At 40.4% G+C, this 25,439-nt stretch overlaps 2 protein-coding genes across 2 annotated transcripts in view; one reads left to right on the top strand and one right to left on the bottom strand.

Moving 5' to 3' along the window:
• Positions 1-25,439, top strand: part of LOC119485197 (dedicator of cytokinesis protein 3-like) — a 228,634-nt gene continuing 203,195 nt past the window's right edge. The window contains exon 1 of the mRNA XM_037764582.1: positions 1-208. Coding sequence (XP_037620510.1) covers positions 172-208 — 37 coding nt within the window. The 5' untranslated portion in view covers positions 1-171. The remainder of the gene's footprint in view (positions 209-25,439) is intronic.
• On the bottom strand, positions 12,335-15,102 carry LOC119477192 (early endosome antigen 1-like). The gene is made up of 2 exons (XM_037751185.1): positions 13,071-15,102; positions 12,335-12,795 (listed from the first exon to the last, which is right to left on the bottom strand). The coding sequence occupies exons 1-2, from the start codon at positions 14,940-14,942 to the stop codon at positions 12,649-12,651; spliced, it is 2,019 nt and encodes a 672-aa protein (XP_037607113.1). The 5' UTR covers positions 14,943-15,102; the 3' UTR covers positions 12,335-12,648.

Below are 25,439 nucleotides of genomic sequence, written 5' to 3'. Positions count from 1 at the left end.
TCCCATCATCCTGAACAATTGAAGTTAAACTTTTCCTCTTTGGTCCTCCTCTCCTCCTCCTGTCTCTCCCTCCTGTCATCTCTGGTGAAACATCCGTATAGGAGCTCCATGAGGCGACGCAACGGGTGATTATATACTTTCTCTGGGAGATTTTGCTCTTTGGACATCATCATGTGGACGCCGACGGAGGACGAGAAAATAGGAGTGGGTGAGTAGATCCATGATGTTTGTCTGGTTATTTGTTGCTGCTATATATCTGGCTGTATGTGCGTTTATTCTGGGTGCATATGAGGCTGTGAGAGGGAGTCCAGCTGAGCAGCAGTTCAATAGACAACATTGCTGTTTTTGTAATCTGGTATAGACATTCCTCTGCTTCTATACTCTGCTGTAAATTGTGATGGGATCCCCAATCTTCTAAAGGGATGCCTGTGGGTTTGTGGAACTCAGTGGGGAGTTTGGTGGGGTTTTTTTTTTCCTATGCTGTGTCTACATTATTCCCATAAACTCTTCTCCCTTTGAGATATGAGTCTGTGCTACTCCAGAGTGGGTCATTCTGTGACCTAATGGTAGTTTTATGGTATTTTTTGTATTATCTGTTGTGTCAACATTACTAATCTGACTCTCTCTGTGTGTGTGTGTGTTTATAATATGGTCTGTACTTGGTATGGTATGGTAGTATAGAGTCATACAGTTGTGCTGCCTCTATACTCTGCTGTAAATTGTGATGGGATCCCCAATCTTCTTCCTCTGTAATACTTCTAAAGGGATGCCTGTGGGTCTGTTGAAGTCAGTGGGGAGTTTGGTGGCTTTTTTCCCTATGCTGTGTCTACATTATTCCCATAAACTCTTCTAGTATTCCCTTTGAGATATGAATCTGCTAATCCAGAGTGGGTCATTTTGTGACCCTAATGGTAGTCTATGGTATTTTGTGTATTATCTGTTGTGTCAACATTACTAATCTGACTCTATGTGTGTGTGTGTGTGTGTATAAAATGGTCTGTACTTGGTATCTTATGGAAGTATAGAGTCATACAATAGCGCTCCTATGTAAATGTAAGAGGTGAAAGGTTGAGGGGAAAGATCATTTCATTGGCTTGTTGAAGTAAGGGGCTGTGCATCAGCACCAGAGGTGGATGTATGTTCATTTTTTTTATTGGTACAAAAAGTACAATAGAGCAGTACAACTGTAAAGAAATTATTTTTTTACATGTTTAAAACAGTGCTATCCTAGACCCGTATTTCCTAACCCCCCCCTGTTCCTCTTTGTAGAGATGGAGATAATGTGGTACACACGGAAAGTCTGGTAATGTACACATGGGATTACATTGAATAATCCCAGAGAATGGAAAACAAAAATGAAATAAATACATAAATAGATGGATAAAAGAAATAACAATAACAATAGTGAATAGATCGAAAAGGAGTACTGTACTATGTAAACATACACATATAAATAATAATAAGAGGTGGATGTATAATATGTGAATAATAGAAACTATGGAAAGGTTGCAATGATGGGAAGAACAGTATATGTATAGGTTTAGTGTTAATGGACAGTGCAGGTGACTCTACAGCAGGACAGCAGTGATTTATCAACCAGTATTATATTGCAGTATAATGAGAGTGAATGTTTTCCGATGAGAGTTTGTGGTTTAAGGGCCATTAGCCAACAATCCAGCATTCAGTTATTCTCTCCCCCTCCATCTCTTCCTGAGTCTCCCCACCCCTCCCCTCTTGTATCAATTACTGCACACTGTCATTTTAGACACTTGTAGGCCTTTTGTAACACTGTGCTGACTGCTTTCAGGCATCTGTATCCATCTTGGTGCTTTTCTATCCTCTATTGATTTGTGCTGCATTGTACCCCAGACCCGCTGAGTGTTCGGAAGTGCCATTGTCAATGTGATCTTGTGATCTTGTCAATGAAGCATGGAAAAAGTTCAGTCATCCAAACTACCTTGCAGGTGCACCAATTCCAAAACCTCAACTCAGGTTATCTTCTGATACTGATTCAATACCAATGCCCTCCGTTTCCCAAATTTAAAATCACTATATCACACTGTGTTGAGCTCATCATCATTGTTATGAAGTTAGGTAACATGAAAGTGTTACAAGGGTCTAAATTATAAAATTGTGCTGTATCATTAAAAAGTAGATATCTACAGATGGGGACCATTTGCGCCAATAAAACAAGCACATTGTGACCATTACTCCCACCCATGTTAGCTTTGGGCCAATAGAAATTCTGATATGATTGGTACACATGACGTCAGTCTGTCATGAATCAGTCACTTCACTCAGGACGCAACGAACCGTCCCTGATGCTGCTTAGCTTAGTTTATAAGCTGGCGAGCATGGATAAATATTTGAGTCAGTCCATATATTCAAGTCACGCTAAGCCCAAACTAGCTAAACTGAGAAAATGTGAATCGAGAGTTAAATCGAGCGACAGCGATGGGACACTAAAATGGGTCATTTGTCTTCAGGTGCTAGCGAATGGATCCATATCCAGCAAAACTTAAACAACATCTGATTACAATGCAGCCGGAAATCAGGGCAAAACAAAGTGGTATCAACATGATTCAAATTGAAATGTGTTTCTGTTTGTCACTATCAAACAGGTCTGAAGTATTTAGGTTCAAAAGTTTTAAAATACAATAAATCCAATGGCATCTAAGAGTACAAATGGTAATAAGCATTATGCTTAATCAGTGTTATGATTATGAGGGGGTCCTTGGAAAATGTTCTCCCCTTTAAGGGGTCCATGACCCTAAAAAGTTTGAGAACCTTGAATTTTATAATGACATTGTTTGTTGGGTAATCCAGTTCTAGTCAGATCAGTCCAGTTCTTCAAATGGTCTACCTAAGGAAGTAACTCAATGGCTTCTGTTATCAGAAGACATTGACACAATTCTTTCCCCACCAATAGTTTCTACATGCCTTAATACCCTGAGAAGATCATTTCATAATATTGTTCAATACTTGCTGCTGTTACTTTTACAAAACAGTGAGATATTGAGTTTTTCAATAGGGCCATCAATCGCTAAAAATATTTAATCGTGATTTATCGCATGATTGTCCATAGTTAATGGCAAATTAATCACATATTTTGTATCTGTTAAAATTGTATCTTAAAGGGAGATTTGTCAAGTATTTAACACTCTTATCAACATGGGAGTGGGCAAATGTATGTATATATTTATTAGTGGAAAACAATTAACATCACAAAACAATGACGAATATTGTCCAGAAACCCTCACAGGTACTGCATTTAGCATAAAAAATATGCTCAAATCATAACATAGCAAACTGCAGCCCAACAGGCAACAACAGCTGTCAGCGTGTCAGTGTGCTGACTTGACTATGACTTGCCCCAAACTGCATGTGATTATCATAAAGTGGGCATGTCTGTAAAGGGGAGACTCGTGGGTACCCATAGAACCCATTTTCATTCACATATCTTGAGGTCAGAGGTCAAGGGACCACTTTGAAAATGGCCATGCCAGTTTTTCCTCACCAAAATTTAGCGTAAATTTGGAGCGTTATTTCGCCTCCTTCGCGACAGGCTAGTATGACATGGTTGGTACCAATGGATTCCTTAGGCTTTCTAGTTATCTTCATTCTACCTTTAAAACTGAGTTACAACCTAAAAATCGCAAGTTGTATTATTGCGTTGAAGAAATTAGTGGTGTTAAAACAAATTTGTGTTAGACTGCCCTAGTTTTTAACAAACGCTCTTGTAAACTATTTACATTTTTTTTATTCATGTGCCACTGAGACCACCTATTCAGTAAAACAACTATCCTATCTTGCACAGTCCAACAACATTAGCATAAGGATTTCAAATGAGTTGCCCCCTGATAGTCAGCGCTATATCGATTGACAGCTACCCAGGCCTTTCCAAGTGACCGATCGGGCAAAAACTCCACACCAATGTTTGCAGTGGGAGGGAGCAGGAACTCTGCTGACAGGAAGTCAATGTGGGGAATCATGACTCCGGCACTCTGTTAATTGGAAAGAGACATTACCTGAATTTGAATGAGATGTTGTGTTTTTTTTCTTCTGCTGCTTGATACCTTCAGTCGACTCCAGCTGTGGCTGCATGCTGAGGCGTCTTGATTTACTCTGCTTGCAGTCTTTTAACATCAAAATCTGAATTGCCTCATAGATTACAGGGTTTCACAGTGCATGCTGGCAGACATGATACAAGGACAACACCACCATAACCTGACAGTGCACAGTGTGGGAAGGCAACTATAAATATTACCCTCTGTAGACTATATCACACTGAACAGTAAGTGTTCACATGAAACATGATGATGATTTGTCACACTGTAAAGACAAATCCACTCTGAAACATTGTATTGTGTTAAAACTTGCAGCCATTTATTATCCCCATAAGGAGCACAGTTTAATCATGGAGACGCCCACATGTTCACTATATGTTTGTGAATATTTTGGTGGAAGCAGTTCCCGCCACAGTCTAGTAGGTATGGGACAATACACCTACCTCCCGATTTGATACTATTACAATTCTTGGCTGCCGATTCGATATGTATTGTGATTTTTAAGTTTTGCAATTCGATAATATGATTTATTGTGATTTCTGAAAAGTTGAATCATACACTTTTAGGGACTTCTACTTCAGAAAATATCTAAATTAATACAGTAAAAATGTTTGATATTCAGCATGTTAAATATTATATCAGTCATTGTCAGGCATTATTTATTGATTTTTTTTCCAACAACTAAAAAAAATCAAAGAATAAAGACACTTCCTTCACAAATTAGTAGTATTTTCTTTGTAATTCATAAGGGACATGTAATGTTTTATACTTCTGGTGACTATAATAAAATCTTATTTCCATATATGTATTTTGTATATACAGTTCTCTTTGTTAACATCTTATTTTGAAAACGGGACATAGTCACACGTGTGTACTTCCGCTAACTTCGCCAAGTCCGTCTCTAGCTCTCCCGTCAGCTCCGTTCTCTTTATACATCCATGGTCAGCTCCATCGGGGCCGTTTGAATGCATTTAACATAAATATCAGTATATGGGTGCTCTACAGTTGTAGCGTCGGCCCATTTAACCACAGAGATGAGAGTGACGGCTGGCTTGACCGCACGTTACCGCAATACAATAATGTTTCCTGTGCATGACAGAGTTAGCATGCAGCTTTAGCCATGATGTCTAGCTCTGCTTTACCTGTCAATGTGTGAAACCCAAAGTGTTTCCATACTTTACTGTATGTGTAGTGTTTACCACTTTGGTTTTAATATGTGAGGGTGCAGGTCGTATCCACTGCGATTTGTTTTGTTTTGGTTGATGGATACGGAACAGATATGACAATAAAAACCTAACAATAAAAGCGGTAACCTTCTTCTACCTCCACATAGACTCAAACAAAGCCAATATATTGATTCTGGCATTAAAAACTACATTTCAAAATCGTAAAAATAGAAATTGTGATACATAGGTGAATTATTTTTTCTTCCCACCCCTATAGTCTATGATTTAATACTGTAAAATAATCTAAAGATTGAAACACTCACTGACAAACATCCGTCTGTGTAACCAGCACTGTGACTTGATGTTATTCTCCACCATCCATCCCACTGCACATCATATGCAAATTGCTGCCGTACTTTGCCTTCACAGTGACAGTAAGTTATCCTTGGTACACGCAAGTCAAAGTCATGACTAAGCAGGTACACAAAAGATGAAATAGAAAACAGGAAATCCTTAATCTATTAAAAAAAAAGGGACGAGAAGATCCTTTGAAACCGGAGAGTCACGTATCCCTTCAGTGTATTCATGTAAGTGTGTTTTGTGTCTTTTGTTAATCCAGCCATTTGTGTTTCTGCTGGATAAGGCTGTGCATACCAAGGCAGAGAGAGTGGTAACTCATAGAGGCGTTCCAATGGAGTTGGGATGACTAGTGCCTGGTTGTAGAAAACAGCTATTCAGTTGGATGAATGCAGCTTTGTGGCGCCCATAGAGGTTCCTGAATGCAGCTTCACCTCCCCCAGGGCTGCACAGCATAGCACTCAGTTCTCACACTCACAGATAACACAGCAAACACACACACACACACACACACACAGAGAGATAGACAGGCACAGAGACAGACAGATGGACAAACAGACATCCCAAACACACTCTTTATGAAATGCACCTGCTAAAGGGTGGATGTTCTACCAGCCACAGTAATTGCTTTTCATTTACAGATGCTATGCAAACTCGTAAATCAAAGTGCAGCAACATTCAAGTGGACTGAAATTGTTCCTTGACCCAAGCCCACCAAATTTCTACCAAATGTAATTCAAAACTATGAACAAGTTTTTGAGATATTCAGAAATGACAAACTCGTGGAAACAGCCGGGCTTGCCACAGTTTTGATTCTTATTAATAGTCAGGTCAGTGGCAGAGGAAACACACACACACACATACACACACACACACACACACACACACACCAGTGGACAGGGCAACATATGACACACATGCCACACCAGATCCCTCACACCCACACCAGGCGTGCACCAGCGCACACAGTGAGAAAACTGGGTCACACTGAAAGTGACAGACGTGTAAAGGATGTCCTTCTTATGTCAAGCACTTCACCTTTTGTTTTCTTTGTGTTGTTTTTATTCCTCGTCTGTTTTTAAGGTTTTTTTTCTTCTGACCTATTTATCCTGAACCGGCTTTTCATTTTGCTGCCGGTGCTCGTGCTCATCTGTCACTGTTGTGTACTTTGCATTTGGAGAGATGCAGTAGGAGAGGCTGTGGGTTGCCTTCCAATCAAGGCTCCTCGTAGATGATGGAGTGATCTGCCAGACCTCTTTTAACACACTTTAATGACCTTTCTTATGCCTTTCTCCTGTCTTTGGGTCAGGCTTTGTTAATCTGTCATATCTCAGGGGAATCTCAAAAACTTTTGCTCTTATTTTGACACAACTTTGACAGATGATGCATTTTCATGCTATGTTCCACCATTTAAATAATTGACCCTGATTGGCCTAATGGGGTTGATAAAATTGGAGGACAAAATCTTAAAGGACCAGTGTGTAGCATTTAGGGTGATCTATTGGCAGAAATGGAATATAATTCTAGTAACTGTGTTTTCTTTAGTGCATAATCACCTGAAAATAAGAATCATTGTGTTTTTGTTACCTTAGAATGAGCCGTTTATATCTACAGTATGTTTCTACAGTAGCCCAGAACGAACAAACCAAACACTGGCTCTTGATAGGGCCATTCGCGTTTTCGTGTCGGCCACCGTAGTTCTACACGCTTGGCACATGGGAGAAGTTTCATTTGTTTGCAATCTGCAACCTCGCCGCTAAATGCCGCCAAATCCCGCACAAGTAAAAGTCTCATTGTGAAATCTGAATATATACTCAGGCTCAAATAAATACGAACAACCATCGAAAAGACCTCATCCACATTGTGTTGTCATCTAAATTTTCAGCCATGATATTGAAAATCTTTTAGATAACTAAGCTATGCTTTCTGTACTCCAACACAACAAACTCTTGCGTTTCCATCATGGATGTATTCCACTATTCCAGTATTGTCTTCCAGCAACACGTCACCTCGCCAGATTTCAGAATGAGACTTCTCCTCAAGCGAGACTCTTTCCATAATGTTAGACACTTATAATAACAATCAGAGCCTGTCATGGCAAAAACAAGCACTTTTATTGGACGTAAATGGCGGTGCTAGCTTGCCCCAATAGGATTACATTGAGCCTATGAGCAGCTGCCATCTACAGCTCTCTCCCTCAGTACTGGACCAATTTCATAAATTGTTGTTCTATTAGTCAGTTAGAGACAAAAACATGAGAAAATAGGGTCCAAATAGAAAAATAACGTGAATAAACAATGCATCAGGACATATGGGGGGACAAAATGGTTACGTTACCTTTTTTCTTTTGGTTTACTCTTTTAACTGCATAATCCTGTATGCTTTTTTTAAATTACAAATCACGTAGGAGAAGATGAACAAATATTTTTTCTGCTTCCAGAAAAGCAATAATTCATTACCCCTGAAGGGAGTCCAATTTAGATGAGACTGGAAAATGTTGGTGGGTTTACTCTCCACTGCATCCATGTTTTAATTCAATAATAGACTGTGTTCAGTCCAGCATAAAAGCCATTCAATCACTGTAAGAAAAAGCCTTGAACCTGTTATGCAGCTCCATAAAAGCAAATATTAAGGTCGAAAATAAAACAGGGCTTACATGTGTGACGTGTTTGTGTGCCCTTTTTTCATCAAAGACAGCAGAGACTTATTTTAGTCTTTCTACCTAAGCCTGATGCTCCGGCGCCTAATGCTTTACATACTAGAAGCTATGTCTCTGAGGAATTTAATATTCTCCCCCCTGCCCTCCCGTGACTCTCCCACTGGCAAACGATTAAGGCAAGAATAATTCTCAAGGCTGAAATATCCACATCGCCTATGGAAAGTGACAGCGAATCAAGTTGATTGCTTTTGCTCCCTCCCCATCACTCCTCCTCTCCATCTCCCGCTCCGCTTTTCCTCAGGGTGCTAGCTTGGCCTTTTAATCACATCTCAAAGCAACGAGTTAACAAGCACACATCACACAGATTCTCTTTGCTAATTTAGTCTGTTTTTAGAGGTTTGTGTGTTGTGTTATACAGTATTTCTCTCGTCTCTCTTGGTGACGTGGGAAACAGGCAATTCGTTCTCTCTGCGCTGTAATGTAGCAATTAAAATGAAATTACAGCCATTAACATGTGTCAACCAGCTCTGAGGCAGGGAGCCTCTCTTCAGCTCTACACTTTCTATTCAACTTGACCAATCTTGTGTGGGTCTCATGTGGGGCTAAAGCTTATCACAGCATTGGTCCAGAGGTAAAATACACCCTGGACAGGTCGCCAGGCTATCACAGGGCTAACACATTAGGGGTCTCACCAGGGTCTGAAATTGGCACCCGCCACTCGCGGGTAAATTGTTGGCAGTGACTGATAAAATCGTCATGCCATCTGCCACTTTGGCAGGCAGGGAAAGTGATAGGGATGGGAATAGAGAATCGGTTCCCGTTGAGAACCGGTTCCTAGTTGTCCGATTCCTTTGCATCACATGCCTCAGTGGCTATCGATTCCTCTTATTGGTGCTTTCCAACATTTCCACATGCACAATGACGTAACACCATACACACTGCAGTTTGTTTGAGACCGGAGCCATAGTGCTGGGAAAAAAACCCCGCTCAAAAGCATAGCGCTATAAATCTGAGGAGACGCACCCTATTTTTACCCTGATAATGCAACATTGTGAACAACAAACCCGTGCTGAAATCAACAGGAGGAGAGTTAGTAACATTGCCTATTAGCAGCCGGTGGGCAGCACTACTAATGCCAAGATTTTTGGCATTTTCAATGCAAATATTTAAATAAAAATACAATAATTTATGTCCTAATTATTTGAATTGTGTGTTTTTATGCAAATAACCACTATAGATGACAATAACAAAGTACAGTACAGTAGTGTGTACAGTACCCTCCCACCACTGAAAAATATAGGGCTCCCCCAGAAGCTACTTCACTTTCAAACATTGGAATTTACGAGGCTTTTTTTTTTTTTTGTGTAAAATATATCTAACATTGAATGACATTAGATCTAAAATGTTATTCCTCCATTTAGTGCATAGATTTCAAAAGTGGCAGATAACATTTCTGAGCGGCAGACAAAAAAAATACTTGCCTGCCACAGTGGCAGGAAGTGAAAAAAGTTAATTTCAAGCCCTGGATGGTGACGGTGAGGACATTTTCCCACCAGTTAATGTGACAACATCGGTGTTACCGATTACACCGGAAATTTTACAAGGAAAGATGATGGGCAATATGTGTAGAGCGCTTACTACGATCTTTACCGTTTATTTATGGCTGTGTGTCTGGCGTCTCTGGTCCAGCGCTTCTGCGCCGTGCACACCGGCTGTGAACGCTCCGTCCTCCACACAGCGGTAGCCTCATTGACGTTATACTTCCTTTATAGCATTGGGTTTAAATCTGAAACATTGCCACATAGGTGCTTTTTGTTTTGACACCAAATCCTCCGCCATCGTCTTGTCTGTCAACTCTCTTGTCCCATCTGTGTGTGTGCGTGTGTGTGTGTGTGTGTGTGTGTGTGAAATCTGACTCCTGCTACTCTGTGCTGAGACTCCGTGCGGAGAGGACACTTTTACTTTCAGTTTGTAGCATCCATCGTCCCGCTTTGTATTGATAACACAGCGCTGATACGTGAAAATGAACTAAATGGGTTTTATTTCTGTAAAAAAAAGCGAAATGACAGTACATGGGTACATAATGTAATCATGTTTGCCCGAAACCCCGTGTAACACCGGTAACATCGACTACCGCGGCAAGCCTATAACACACTTACGCAAACATATTCACACTTACTTTCCCACTTCATCTAACCTGCATGTTGGGCTGTGGGAGCAAACCTGAGTGACCAGAGAAAAAGAATATGAGATGAGCAAATATTTGTTTCAAAACACATAAAGAAAGTGACTTTATTATGTTTTGGAAATGCCTACACTTGATATATTATAGTATGTTTTATGTTTTATCTTAGCCCAGGTAGGTTAGACAGCAAAGGGTCTGCTAGACAACTAGTCAATCAAGAGAACTACGTCAGAATGCAGAGTACATTCATTATATTAGTGCCTCTTCAGCTTTTGTTCTAAATCTATGTAGCCGGGAAAGCTGTGCTTCTTTGCCTGGATCCATTATGGTTTGTCTTAATGACTAGGATTATTTCTGCCAGGAACTATTTTGATAAATAAAACAGCATTACACTCTTCCACTTTGTGTCTATGTGCAGCCCTATGCTTGGCTAAAACCATTGTTGACCAGGAAACCGAACCCCTACCTGCTGGGTCACTATAATCTGTCTGGATTTGAGCTTTGCAGATGTAAAAACAATCACAGCGAAGCATTTAGCAACTTATCTTTCCTGTGAGAATGTTTACTGACCTAGATTTCGAGCTTTAATCATACAGCTTGTGTAAAATAAGAGATATTCTCAGAGGAGAAAAACATCTAATTGGGAAGAAATCCAGCATGTTTCCCCAGACACTGCAATCTAACCAGGTCACTGTTCTGCAGAGGAAACTGCTGACAGTTTATAGTATGCTACAATTGAATATAATGTTATGTGATATGTTATAATGATATGTATTAAACCAGAAAGGATTTAGGCCACTGTGTAGCTGGTCCATTTTAGAGACAAAGGTCAACAATGCCAAACATCATGCAAATGAAATAATATCATAAAATTACAAATGATGGCTGTAAAAATGTTAAGACAACCTTTTGTTGCATTAGAACGGTGATTCTCAACGTGGGGTCCGTGGCACTCTGTGAGGGGGTCCACGAAATAATTTGCTTTAAATTATAAAATTGTGCTGTATCATTAAAAAGTACAGATGGGGACCATTTGCGCCAATAAAACAAGCATACTGTGACAATTACTCCCACCCACGTTAGCTTTGGGCTAATAGAAGCTCTGATATGATTGTGACACATCATATCATCTGTTATGAATCAGTCACTTCACTCAGGACGCAATAGCTTATTAGCCAGCTATCTAGCTGGCAAGCATGGAGAAATATTTGAGTCAGTCCATATCGTCAAGTGACGCTAAGACCACTCTAGCGAAATTGAGAAAATATGACTACCGTTATATCGAGTGACAGCGACAGGAGACTAAAATGCATCATGTGTCTTCAGGTGCCAGCAAACGAAGCCACAAAGCGGGCCAAGGTAAAGCGACATCTGATTACAAAGCACCCGGAATATGAGGGCAAAACAAAGTGGTATTAACATGATTCACATTGAAATGTGTTTCTGTTTCTGTCACTGTTGAACAAGTCTGAAGTATTTAGTTTGAAATGTGACGTCCGCATCATCAAGAACCAGGACTTCCAGTTGAAGAAGGTCGGCTCGATGTTGAACAATGCTCAAAAAGACCTGAGCGAGAAAGACGGCATCATCAAGAGCCAGGACTTCCAGTTGAAGAAGATGAAGGGGGAGAACAAGGCACTTCGAAAGGAATTGGAGGAAAAGGAGTCTGTGCTCCTCGCTGAAAGGAAGATGCTCGCTGTGGCTAAAACAGACATGGAGTGGCAGATGGAGAGCTTGCTCGAGATTTAGAGGGAAGAACTACAAGGACAGCTGAGCAAGACAAAGGTGGACCTCCAAAAGGAGAAGGATGAGGCGAAGACCCATCAGGCCCAGCTGAAGGAGCAGAGAGCAGAGACAGAGAAGCAAAGCATTTCATATAACACGTGAGAGGAGTGCAGTCTAGAATTACCATTTTTTATTTTTTTATTTCCAAGATAGGATCAGTTTTACACGTGAAAAGTGAATTCACTTCACTTTCCATGAGTAAAATAAAGTGTCAACCCTCAAACAACCCTTTTCACAAGTGCTGTTTAGGGGGTCAAGATAGATTGATCCTCACAATTATACAAGAACAAATGCATATGTATGTGTTGGCATTAGTAATCATATCTTTGTGAGGACTGGTTTTACACCAGAAAAGTGATCTCACTTCACTTTACAAAATAAAAGAACAAATGTATGTGTATGTGCATTTTATTTCTCCTGAGCGTGGCATTAGAAGAGCTTCCGGTACCACTTGGTCCTCCTCTTTTTTTTGGCGATCTGGCTCTCAAGATCTTCCAGCTGGATCCTCAGGGAGCTCTCAGTGGTCGTCCACTCCTGTTCTTTCTCCTGCAGAGTCTGCTGGACGCTTTCGGCGGCCTAGGAATGATAATAATTAATAGTTTAATTGTTAACCGACATTAAGCATTTTAACCGATTAACGCTATAATTTAATAATTACTTAAAAAGCCTGAAAAAAACTCAGAGGAGCAGCTCGTCAGCTTAAGGAGAAAAGCTGGTCCACCTTAACAGCCAAACTCCCAACCTTAAAAGCTGACACACTTTTGATGCGAGGCACAAATCTTGTCGGTTAATAATCAATTAACGAGGGTCGGTTATCGGTTAAGAACATTTTTCAAAATTAGCATTCCTACCTTGGTCTGAAGGAGGGATAACTCCTGGCACTCGATGCTATGACTCTGTATCTGCTGCGCAGCCTTCTCCAGAACATCCACGAGGGTGTCGTTGCTCTGTTTTTGCTCGTGTAGCTGAGCAATAAAGGAGGCGCTGGTTTTCTCAGACTCCTCCAGCAGGGAGGTTTTTTTCTGCTGCCAGAAGAGACGGTCACTCGCTAGCTGATCTTCAAACTTTGTCTTCAGATCAGCGGTGATGGTCTTGTGCACCTTGTCCTGCATCTCCAGCTGGACAAGGTGGGAGTGCTGGGATTTTTCCAGCTCTGCCAAGTGGGAAGACTTGCCCTCCCGCCACATGAGATGTACAGAATTCAGCTCCTGCTTAGCGTACTTTAGAGCAGCCATGATCTTACTCTTATCGACTCGGAGTTCTTCCATTTCCTGCAGACAGTTGGACATGGATTTGTCTTTCTCCTTATGGATGGTGGCAATCCTCGTCAGAAATAAGTGGTTCTCAGTCTTCAGCAGATCTTCTGACTTTTTCAGATCTGCTGTGAGTTTTTCTGTCTCTGCTCTCTGCTCCTTCAGCTGGGCTTGATGGGTCTTTGCCTCATCCTTCTCCTTTTGGAGGTCCGCCTTTGTCTTGCTGAGCTGTCCTTGTAGTTCTTCCCTCTCAGTCTCGAGCAAGCTCTCCATCTCCCACTCCATGTTTGTTTTAGCCTCAGCGAGCATCTTCCTTTCAGCGAGGAGCACAGACTCCTTTTCCTCCAATTCCTTTTGAAGTGCCTCATTCTCCTCATTCCTCTTCTCCACCTGGAAGTCCTTGTTCTTAATGATGCCGTCTTTCTCGATCAGGGCTTGTCGAGCGTTGCTCAGCAGCGTGCCACCCTTCTTCAAGAGGGAGTCCTGGTGCTTAATTTTGACGTCCTTCTCGTTCAGGACTTGTAGAGCGTTGTTCAGCCATGAGCCAACCTTATTCAAGTGGAAGTCCATGCACTTAATGATGCCGTCCTTCTCCCTCACGTCTGTTTCAGCGATCTTCAGCATCAAGCCGACATTCTCCAACAGGAAGTCCTGGTTCTTAATGATGCCGTCCTTCTCGCTCAGGTCTTGTTTAGCGATGTTCAGCATCAAGCCGACCTTCTCCAACAGGAAGTCCTGGTTCTTATTGATGCTGTCCTTCTCGCTCAGGTCTTGTTTAGCGATGTTCAGCATCAAGCCGTCCTTCTTCAACTGGAAGTCCTGGCTCCTAATGATGCCGTCTTTCTCGCTCAGATCTTTTTGAGCATTGTTTGGCATCGACCCAACCTTCTCCAGCAGGAAGTCCTGGTTCTTATTGATGCTGTCCTTCTCGCTCAGGTCTTGTTTAGCGATGTTCAGCATCGAGCCAACCTTCTTCAACTGGAAGTCCTGGCTCTTAATGATGCCGTCCTTCTCGCTCAGATCTTTTTTAGCATCTTTCAGCATCGAGCCAACCTTCTTCAAATGGAAGTCCTTGTTCTTGATGATGCCGTCCTTCTTGCTCAGGTCTTTTTGAGCCTTGTTCAGCATCGAGCCGAGCTTATCCAACTCCGATTTCAGGGACTTATCCCTAGATGGAGAATGGTCACGTTTAGCCTGAGCCTTATCGAGCTGGGCTTTCAGGCCAGATATCTCCCTCTGCAACAGGTCCTTCTCTTGGCCCCAATTGATGTCCTGCTGATCATGAAGGCAATCGAAGAAATTGCCCAGACCGTCCTGCTGGACGTCCAGGAGGATTCTCCCCTCAGATGTACTGCGGGTGATCTTCGCCTCGCTGTCATTCAGTTGAACCCTACATGTTTGTTCCAGGGTAGTGAGGAAGAAATCCTTCATTTCAGACTTTTTGTAGTCGAAGTCAATGTATGCCGTCATTGTCTCAGTGTTTCTTCTCCTCTTGATAACAACTCTGCCACAGTCAAATAACGATCTGATCTGAACTTCTGGTGCTGGGGGTATATGTAGATTCTCAACATTCTAGAAGTGATGATGCGTCAAGGGCGATGGCTGACCGTATTCCTTTCTACTCCTATTCCTTCATTCCTTTGATTCTATCGTTGCTATGGATACCAGTTTGATTACGTTTGAAAATATGAATGTAATGAATCAATGTTTTAATCTAACTCTCCTCCAGAAAGCAGGTAAGAAAATTTCCCAAAATGTTGCTTTAATGCTTTAACTTGACATATAGTGAAATTAATTTTCGGCACCATTGGGTTTTACCAATTCAAAGAATTATGGAAATCGTCAACCAAAGCAGTTCACGCTTATACCTTCACTCCAACAGTTTATTTCCCCGGGTAGATACCCCAGTTATGTTCAGAACCATACAAAACTGCTATAGCTGTGACAATGCTTAAATTTAATTAATATTTTCTCTTCACTGTGTTTTCTAATGCATTTCATCGCCATAAAACCTTGAAGTTTGAAAGGTGCTGTGGCGCTAATTAAACCTTCTTGCCTTAAGTTCTTACGCCACTTTTGACACCGAAGAGTACAAATGGTAGTAAGTATTATGTTTAATCTGTGTTGCGATTATGAGGGGGTTCTTGGAAAATGTTCTCCCCTTTATGGGGATCCATGGCCCAAAAAAGTTTGAGTACTCCTGCATTAGAAATGAGGGTAAACAGACTGAGAGAGAGATGCTGAGCTGGTGATGTGATGTTGTGTTTCCAACTGAGGATTGCTCTGCTAAACAGAGGGTGAAGTCATCACCACAGTCCCCAGCAGACATACACCCAGCACTCAGGCTCAGTTTGGCCTCAGTGAAGTATGTTTATCCATGTGTGTATGTGTGTGTACAATTTCTCTCAAAGAAACTCAGGAAGCAACAATACTGAGACAAAGAACACTTCTTTTGAATAAACATTGCTAGTTTGCAGTTCTTACCAAATAATTGCAGTTTAGTCTGCTCTCGTCTTTCTTGCTCCCGTTTTGTTCACTAATGTCACACTAATTATTAGCTTAGACTCTTAGTTGGTAACACTTTTATAAAAGGTGCACCACTGATTCATTAATTCCTGTTTCATAATTCTACATATAATCAATTTATTAATTGGTCTTTATGGAGGAGAACTGGGTTATTGAGGGGGAATATCCTATTACAAAATTTCCATATTTGTGAGAATGATAAAAAATGGAATCAAGACCCAGGTAGACTTCAAGAAAGCCTTTGAGATCATCCTGGCACTTTTACAAGCTATAATCAGGCGCTACCGTGAATGCTCAGGTTTACCATGCCTGACTGAGCTGGCTCATGTATTATTCTGTGTTTCACCATGCAGTCCAGGAGGAAATGCATTTAGTGCCCATGTATGCAAACATGCTCAGACCACACGCAAAGAAAACAGACTTTAATATGAATTATTTATCCAGTCAAATTTGCACTCATGGCTCGCCATGAAAAACAATGTTTACACGCAAAAACACATCAGTGAAAGAAAAATACTGTAAAAGGACCTAACGCTGTATTTTTCCATCATTCCCTCAAGTTGCATGTATGCAATGTGAGGATGTTTATGGATTAAAAGTAGGATGAAGCCCGAGAGCTGCTGGCTGCTGTCCGTGGTGCTGAAACACACCCAGCCAAGCAATGATTTAGGTGGAGCGGAGAGGTTTCCTTATTCGATCTTCACCTCCAATCTTTGTTTTCACCCTCCTCGGGTGCAGCTGCCAGTCAGTCACGATGGAGAGGCTGCAGGCTTTTTCAAATGTAGGCGGGAAGCTCATCACGAGCAGCAACAAGCCTATCTACGCTGCACTGTGTGTGTGTGTGTGTGTCACGTGTTTCCTGCCTCATTCAGTGACGGTGCACCACTAACAGTGAGTCGTGCGTCAGATCCATAACTGAAATGAACCCTAAGGCAACCCTCCTGTAAAGGGAAGGAAACCAAAGACAAAAAGCTCTGAGATGGATTATGTGCAGAGCAGCGGGACTTCAGCAGGAGGCAGGAGCTTACTGCCCCTTAGCAATGCTCTTAATTACTTTTCTCCATGACAAGCAGTACATTATTTACACATATCACCTAAAATCACAACTCATCTCGTCGATCTAAGTATACTACTCATCTGTGTGTGTGTGTGTCTAATTATTCTTGTGTATTTGTGTGTGTGCATGCAGGATTTTGAATATTATTATATAGTATGTGTGTGTGTGTTTTATGTAACTCCTGCAGTTTCCTTCTTATTTTGGTATATACAGGCATACAAACTTGTCACCTTTTGGAAATAGGTCACCTACATGATTCGTGCAGATCCGATGACTATTTGAAATGTTGGGGTGGGGGGTGGGCGGGGAGTTGTTAATGGGTGTAAGTGCTCTGTCTACAAGTCAATTATTCCGTCATAGACCGTTTATTTTTACCGCTAACGCAAAAAAGATTTATACACGTAATGCGGAACCAAAATTCACAAGCGTGAGTTACACTCGGAAACTTATAGCCATACACGTCTAGCAACAAGCGCTGAGGTTAGCACAACAACAGGATTGGCGTGTGAGTCAGTCACACTATGGCGAGCGCAAATTAAAATGCTGAAGCTGGAAGACCAGCCTGCAGTTTTCCAGTCAGCTACAACCGCAACAGAGACAGAGTTGCGTATAACACGAGGACGGTGTGTTGGCGTCGCTCCACCATTGTAGGAGATGTGAATGGAAAGTTGCACATCAAACAGCTAATGCACATTCGACGGCGTCACACAGATGTGCCGATCCCCGGGACGAGGAAAAAAGAACCAAAAGCCCAACTCCTTATCCCCGCTGCTTTCAAGCAGCCTTTAAAACACAAAAGCGGAATGGGATAAAACAATTACAGAAGTAATTGATATGTATTGCATATAGCCAATGTGGAACTAATTAAAACACTCCTCCTAATGCACAAGTTTTATATTTACAAGGTTTTTATTATTTTATTTATTTAGTATTTTCTATTTAATTGCATTAATAGATGCTTTTCAGTTTTATAACCTATTGTGAGTGACCTGTTGCCTTTTGGGAAAGTGTTTGTTCAGTGTTCGCACAGAAGTGTTGGAAATGGAAATGTTGGAATAGTTTATCAAAGTAACCAGTGAGAAAAATGCTGCCTCAGTCCCCAGCAGGGTCTTTGACACTTGCACTACTGGGCTATTAGTAAAGACTGTCAGTGTGCAGTCGGAATAAGAGACATTGTATCAATGAAAGTGACAAGAATTTTTTCTTTTGACTGAGGTAGACTCTGGTTGCCTTTCAAAGTTGATTATAAGTACAGATATTTGTGTTATTTTTATTCTAAAATATAGTTGGATAAGTACACGTTTTTGTTCAGTAAGGACAGAAATAGCATACTTTTGAAGGTAAAATATTTTATATTATACTTTTCATGCATGAATTGGTGCTTTTGCCAGGGATAAGAATGTACCAAATTGAACGATTTAAAAAAAAAAAAAAAAGAAAAAGGCATCTTTGTAACATTTTTTTCACTCATGATGGGTTTGCATGCCTGTATATTATGTTGCTTTATGTGTTAGTCTGTTTTAATGTCAGTGTAGTAGTGAAGCTTCCACTCAACATCTCCTCTATTCTGGCTCCCAATGCTGCTGTTGACTCGGCACATACTGTGTCCAGAGCTTTGATAGCAGCAGGAACCCCCGTGGACTCCAAGAGGGTCTTTTTTTTTTTTTACTCTCCTCTCAGATTCTCTTTATTCTTGAGACTTTAATCTCTATGCCTGAATATATATGTCAGTGTCACACTCCCTTTTTCTGCCTCCCTCCCCTGTATCTCAGTCTGCTGCTTCCATCTGTTACTCCCCCTGTCTTTATCTGCCTTTATCTCAAATCTCCAGATGCATCTTCTGTACTCTCGCCCCCCCACTTTTCATGTCTGTCTCTGAAATAAAAATGTCCTTTTAGATCTTATTCCAATGGCCTCCATGTAAAGTTAAATCACAGCAGGGAACCACCAGCTTCATGTCTCAAATGTAATTGACAATGCAGTTTCCTTGTATGGGAATGTAATTTATTGGAGACCAGGCAGGCTGCAACCCCATAGAGTTAAATTGGATAATATTTAGGGCTGTCAATCAATTAAAATATTTAGTTGTGATTAATCTCATGATTGTCCATGATTACTTACTTACTTACTTTGACTTTATTGTCCACCATAGTGGAAATTTGTCTTCAGCTTCTCTAGTACATACAAGATAAATTCAAACATGACACAGCAGATCATCAGGACAATAAAAAAAACATAAAAAAACATAGAGTCAGCAAAACACTCCGCACTGTTACAAAACATACAACAACAGACATACAATTGTACAAATGGGTAGGAAACAGCAGCAGCAGATGGGGATAAGATACACCTTTCAAAATACTTTAGGTCTGGCATGGGGAATAAAAGACCTCTTGTATATGTTCCGGCTCGCCCTCGGGGCCCTGAATCGACGGCCAGACGGGAGCAGCTCAAAATCAGAGTTTGGGCTGGAATGATTAATCCTGATTGATTGCAATCGCACATTTTTTGTCTGTTCAAAATGTATCTTAAAGGGAGATTTGTCAAGTATTTAATACTCTTATCAACATTAAAGTGGGCAAATATGATTGCTTTATGCAAATGTATGTATATATTTATTATTGGAAATCAATTAACAACACAAAACAATGACAAATATTGTCCAGAAACCCCTCACAGGTACTGCATTTAGCATAAAAAATATGCTCAAATCATAACATGGCAAACTGAAGCCCAACAGGCAACAACAGCTGTCAGTGTGTCAGTGTGCTGACTTGACTCTGACTTGCCCCAAACTGCATGTGATTATCATAAAGTGGGCATGTCTGAAAAGGGGAGACTCGTGGGTACCCATAAATCCCATTTGAAAATGGCCATGACAGTTTTTGAGCATTATTTGTATCCTCTTTCATGACAATCTAGTAAGACATGGGTGGTACCAATAGATTCCTTAGGTTTTCTCGTTTCATATGATTTAAATATCTTCACTCTTTGAAACTGAGCCTGGTACATCCTCGAAGATTGATTGTGTTAATGCGTTAAAGAAATGAGTGGCCTCAAAACAAATTTGCGAGTCATCGCGTTAACTTTGACAGCCCTAATAATATTCATTTAATTTTCAAATTTAGAAAAAAAAAAATCACTGTTCATATCTTACTGGCTGTAACTGGGACAGGTTAACACACATTTAGTGACATGTTCTTTTCCATCCTGAAAATATTGCAACTGGGAAATGGCTTTGAAAGTTACTGGGTAACAATCTCTCACTCTGTCTGCACCTCGCTCTTCTCTCTAGTCTGCTTTCACTCTTACCCCACCACCCCTCCCGTGGTTCTGGTTTTTGGGGAAGTGAGTTGGGATTGTGTCAAAGCAGTAACTTGTCATGTAGTTTATATGCACAAAGGAAGGATGGCGTTAAAAAAAAAGTGCAAGTTTGAAAGAGAATATATCATAAAGTTTTAATTGTGGTTCATGTGTCAGGGAAACTTTTTGACTCTCAGTGTGTGGAGTTCTGGTTTGGATGTGGGCTGCATCTCTATCTGGCAGTCAGCCAGTGTGTGTGTGTGTGTGTGTGTGTGTGTGTGTGTGTGTGCGTGTGTGTGTGTGTGTGTGTGTGTGTGTGTGTGTGTGTCTCGAGGGGTCTTAAACACAGCAGCGTTCTAGAGGAGAGTTCCGTCGTTGTTATGGTTACACTTGGTTTCCGCAGACACCCTGGCAAGACTGGTTCCACTATCGCCATAACAACGGTCCAACATCTCAGCTTCCTTCCAGAGGAGGGAAGAGGATCTCAAGCAACCCTGATCAATGCCTCACACTGACAACACAGACATACTGGCTTTAACCTGCTCAACTTACACATGTAACAAAACAAACAGAAAATCAACCATCACTCCACCAGTGAACCCCCGAGATACAATACACACCACCTTCACAATGATTCAAAGTTAACCAACCAAGTCAGTTATATACATTCTCCCCCTGGGAGACTGGCCAACACACCAAGAGTGAAAAATAATAATAAAAATAATAATAATACTAGTAACTACAAAGGCATATTAGGGCCATTGTAGGTAAATAAAAAGAGCCAGAGGAAGGGGGTAATATTCAGAGAAAAATCTTTCTGAGAATAAAGTTGTAAATTTGCTAGAAAAAAATTCTAATTCTTTTTTTTTTTTTTGGTCAAAGAACCACATCACTTCATTTTGCAAGGCTGGATCAACCTCATCACACCACAGACGCCAACACTTGCTGTTTGCAGTGTATTATGTCTGCAGTGTATGAACTGATCAAATTATACTTTGCAATTGGATTTAGCTGTAAGGAAACACTCTTGATTTTAGCCCAGAATCACCATATTATCATAAGCATCCGGACTTTGAAGAGACGTTGTCGTTAATTAGATAGATAGATAGATAGATAGATAGATAGATAGTAACTTTATTGATCCCAAGGGAAATTCAAGATTGGGCCTATTCAAAAGAAAACAACATACTGATTTAAGTTTTTTTTCTTGTAAATTTACAACTTAAATCAGGGAAATTCTGAGTTTTTTCTCAGAATATTACCACCCTTCCCTGCCTCCGTAATTTTTTTTTTTTTTTTTTTTTTTTTAAAACCTACAATTGCCCTAATACGCTGTCGTAAGTAACAAATATTTTAAATAATATAAATAGAAAATAAATAAACAAAAAAAAAAAAAAAACTTGCATGTAAAAATAGAATGAATAGATACAATATAGAGCGAATCTACAAAGTCATGGTTATTAGTTAAAGGCATGTATGTTTCTCGTAGTGTACGCATTAGTTGTCCAGGAATGGTTGCCATAATATCTTAAATTGGATCATCAAACTATGGCTGCAACAAAGTTAGTTAGAAGTCTTTTTATCAAATGAATTCTTAACTGATCACTGATTTTCACAGCTTCAGCTACCAGGAGCCAATCAATATTACTCTGTGCATGATTGTTTTCACTTAATGAATCTGTTAGGACGACGGAAGCATAATCTCATCTGACAGGACGACATCATTTATCTGTGCCTTCCAAAACTGGGGAAACATAAATCAGTTTTACGATGTGACAACACTTTGGTTAAGGTTTGGTTAGACTTAGCCACAGAAAAGACTTGGTCAGGGTTTAGGAAATCATTGTGGTTTAGATCAAAATGACTACTTTGCCAAGGTTAGGGGAGCTTTGTTGTCATAGTTCCAAAAAACAATAAACACTTGGCTATGGTTTGGAAGCGATCGTGGTCATGCTTTAAGAAACAGGAGAATGTTGAAGTCTGATGGTTTGTTGAGCCATCCATTCACTCCAACCTCCTCACTACCTTCCTCCTCTGCTCCCATCACAGCTACTATTGTCACTAGGATGTAAACACGTGTCTTTTTAGAGCACTTGCTGAAATAACTGTGATTCTTCTTGGGAGGATGGTCTCTGTCTTTATTTTTCCAGGGAAAGTTTCCCCATCTAGTCTGGTATTTAAACCAGCAACCTTACATTCAGTCTTCTACTTCCCTCTGGCTTTTGCTGCCTCTTTTTGGGTTATTCCCAAACACGTAGTGAAAAATTGTTGTTTGGACTCACAGGAGTTGTTTTTGCTCGTCTGTTCTTCATTTGAACAATTAACTTTGGCAAAAGTGATTTTATGTGGTCTGTTCCCTGATTATGGGACTTGGCTGGTGTCCCATGGAGACTTAAAACTTGGAGACGGACTCAGTAAGCGGCTGAAATTCATAAAGGCTCAGCACCACATCCCGTTTTTGGCCTCCTTTTCAACTGCTGCCTCTTGAGTGCACATACAAGGAATGTTTGACTTCTGTTAACCTTTCATGTGACTCTGATTTGATTCTTGTTTTGGCATATTTGTATGATTTGCTATTTTAATCGTTTTACTGCTCCAACGCCAAAAATCCCCAAACTTAAAGAGAGTTTGACTGCATATCTGGATTTTGGTATAAATTAGAATGTTAATTCTACATTTACATGTTTGTTTATGACCTTGACCAATGTTTTACATCCTTATTATTTTTTGTTTTTGGTTCTTCCCATCTCATAACTTTCTTTCTGTACCACCATTCCCTGTCTCACTCTCGCACTCTCACTCTCTTTCACCCACCCACCCTTTTTTCCCGTGATCAGAATAGAAAGGAGTGTCGTCAGCGGTTCTAGACATCTCTGAGCACCATAGTTTCCTGAAATGCAATGCCAGCCTCTCTGTCTCTGTATTTATTGATTGGTACTTAAAAAAGCACTGCTAGTTCAATAGGTCTGCAATCCTGCAGCTGGTCAAAAGTGTATTCAAGAGAGTTTAATTCAGCTAGAATTGTAACAGATCTCTGTTCAGTTATAAAATACCTGATAATGTTTTTATTCACGTTTCATTGGGCTGACCTCGTGTGTTGAGTCCATGTTGGTCCATGAAAGACGGACGGATGCTTGGAAGACAAACATTACTTTAATAATTTGTATTCTTTTAGACCAGGCATAAGTGTTGTTTTTCCATGCACTGGCACTGGAGATTTTGGGGTATTTTGCATCCATAACATGTTCTTTCAGACTAGTGGAAAGTAAACAACCATTTTTATATATTAGGGCTGTCAACATTAAGTGAGTAAAGATACTGGTATCATATGAAACTAGAAAACCTAAGGAATCCATTGGTCCCCTAGTATGTCATTTAAGGTTTAACAACGCTCCAAACTTACGCTAAATTTTGGAAAAACTGTCATGGTCGTTTTCAAAGGGGTCCCTTGACCTCTGACCTCAAGATATGTGAATGAAAATGGTTTCTATGGGTACCCATGAGTCTCCCCTTTACAGACATGCCCAATTTATGATAATCACATGCAGTTTGAGGCAAGTCATAGTCAAGTCAGCACACTGACACACTGACAGCTGTTGTTGCCTGTTGGGCTGCAGTTTGCCATGTAATGATTTTGAGCATATTTTTTATGCTAAATGCAGTACCTGTGAGGGTTTCTGGACAATATTTGTCATTGTTTTGTGTTGTTAATTGATTTCTAATAATAAATATATACATATATTTGGATAAAGCAAGCATATTTGCCCACTCCCATGTTGATACGCGTATTAAAAACTTGACAAATATCCCTTAAAGGTACATTTTGAACAGATAAAATTGATTAATTGTGATTAACTATGGACAATCATGTGATTAATCGCGATTCAAGTTTTTATTCGATTGACAGCCCTAATATGTATATAATACAAGGTACAGGATTTTAACGATTTGATAAGATACTATGTATGTAAATAATGGTTTACAATAAAAAAATGTATGGGATTTTACAATCCATATCTATAGGCCCTTTTCTCATAATGAGTTTTTCTCGTACTCTGAGCCAGAAATCTCCATTTCAGTAGCATAGCTTACATCCACCAAACTTTCCAGTTCCATTCCTATCGATATTCTGAAGGTTTTTACAGAGGGGTTTGTTCATATATCATTCAGAGCCTGTTTTATTCCTGAAAACATGGCGAAAATCAACTTTTTATTGCTGACCGTAGTTTCTGATTTATAGAGTGATAAAGAGATATCCATAATTCCCTCTGTAAAAACATTTAACTCCAATATGTCAATAAAATAAAACAAGAGTTTTGAACCTGGCTTTATCCAATGTTCAGATATCTGTTCTGTTATAAAAAATAGCACATATTTAATTAGATAATGCCTCATTTGCATATTTATACATACAATTTCAGAAAACTTGTAATACAAAAAAATGTCTTAATGGAAGTAATCAACTTGGGAAAGTTTCATTTCGATCTTTATTGGCATTTTTACCCTATTGCCTTAATTCAGGAAATATGTCTTTGGGACTGATGATCCATGACCCACCGCCTACTGTACGTTACATTTCGGTTCACTGCCCACCATGTATTCCCTGGCTTTCTCTACAGTGACTCATGCTTGACAGTGTGTCCGCGGACAAAGCCAGGGCTACGTTTTAATGAGCCTGGACCCCAAGGTGGGAAAAGCAATTACTTATTCAGGCACCAGGGTGAAGAAAGTTTAACGCCTCCTCATTTATTCCATGTTTGTATTTATTCCTGTGTTGCAGAGGGAAGAATCTTTGTGTGTTTTTGTCTTTTTTTTTTTACTGTGCATTGCCCTGAGCCTCACTCTCCCTCTCTCTCTCTGCATGGGAGAGGAGACAAATGGTGGGTGACACCACAGGCTAGGGGGCAGACGCCATGGCCCAATTATCTCTCTGGGTTTTTTTTTTTACTCTCTCTCCCATTTCTTCCAAATCTATCTCTCTCAATTCTCACCTCCTGCCTGTATTTTTCTCTGCCTGTAAATCTCTCATTCTCCAATAACCTCTCACTCTCTCACACATCTCTCATCTCTGTCCCCCCCCC

The sequence above is a fragment of the Sebastes umbrosus genome, chromosome 1 (genome assembly GCF_015220745.1).
Source record: "Sebastes umbrosus isolate fSebUmb1 chromosome 1, fSebUmb1.pri, whole genome shotgun sequence".
Lineage (NCBI taxonomy): Eukaryota > Metazoa > Chordata > Actinopteri > Perciformes > Sebastidae > Sebastes > Sebastes umbrosus.
The sequence above is the reverse complement of the archived record's forward strand: the minus strand, read 5'-3'. Positions and strand labels throughout refer to the sequence as shown.

Excerpts from the sequence above, each read along its gene's own strand:
- LOC119477192 (XM_037751185.1), bottom strand. The coding sequence starts at position 14,942 with ATGACGGCATACATTGACTTCGACTACAAAAAGTCTGAAATGAAGGAT. Across the intron at positions 12,796-13,070 it reads TATCCCTCCTTCAGACCAAG|GCCGCCGAAAGCGTCCAGCA; the intron begins GTAGGAATGCTA and ends TATCATTCCTAG.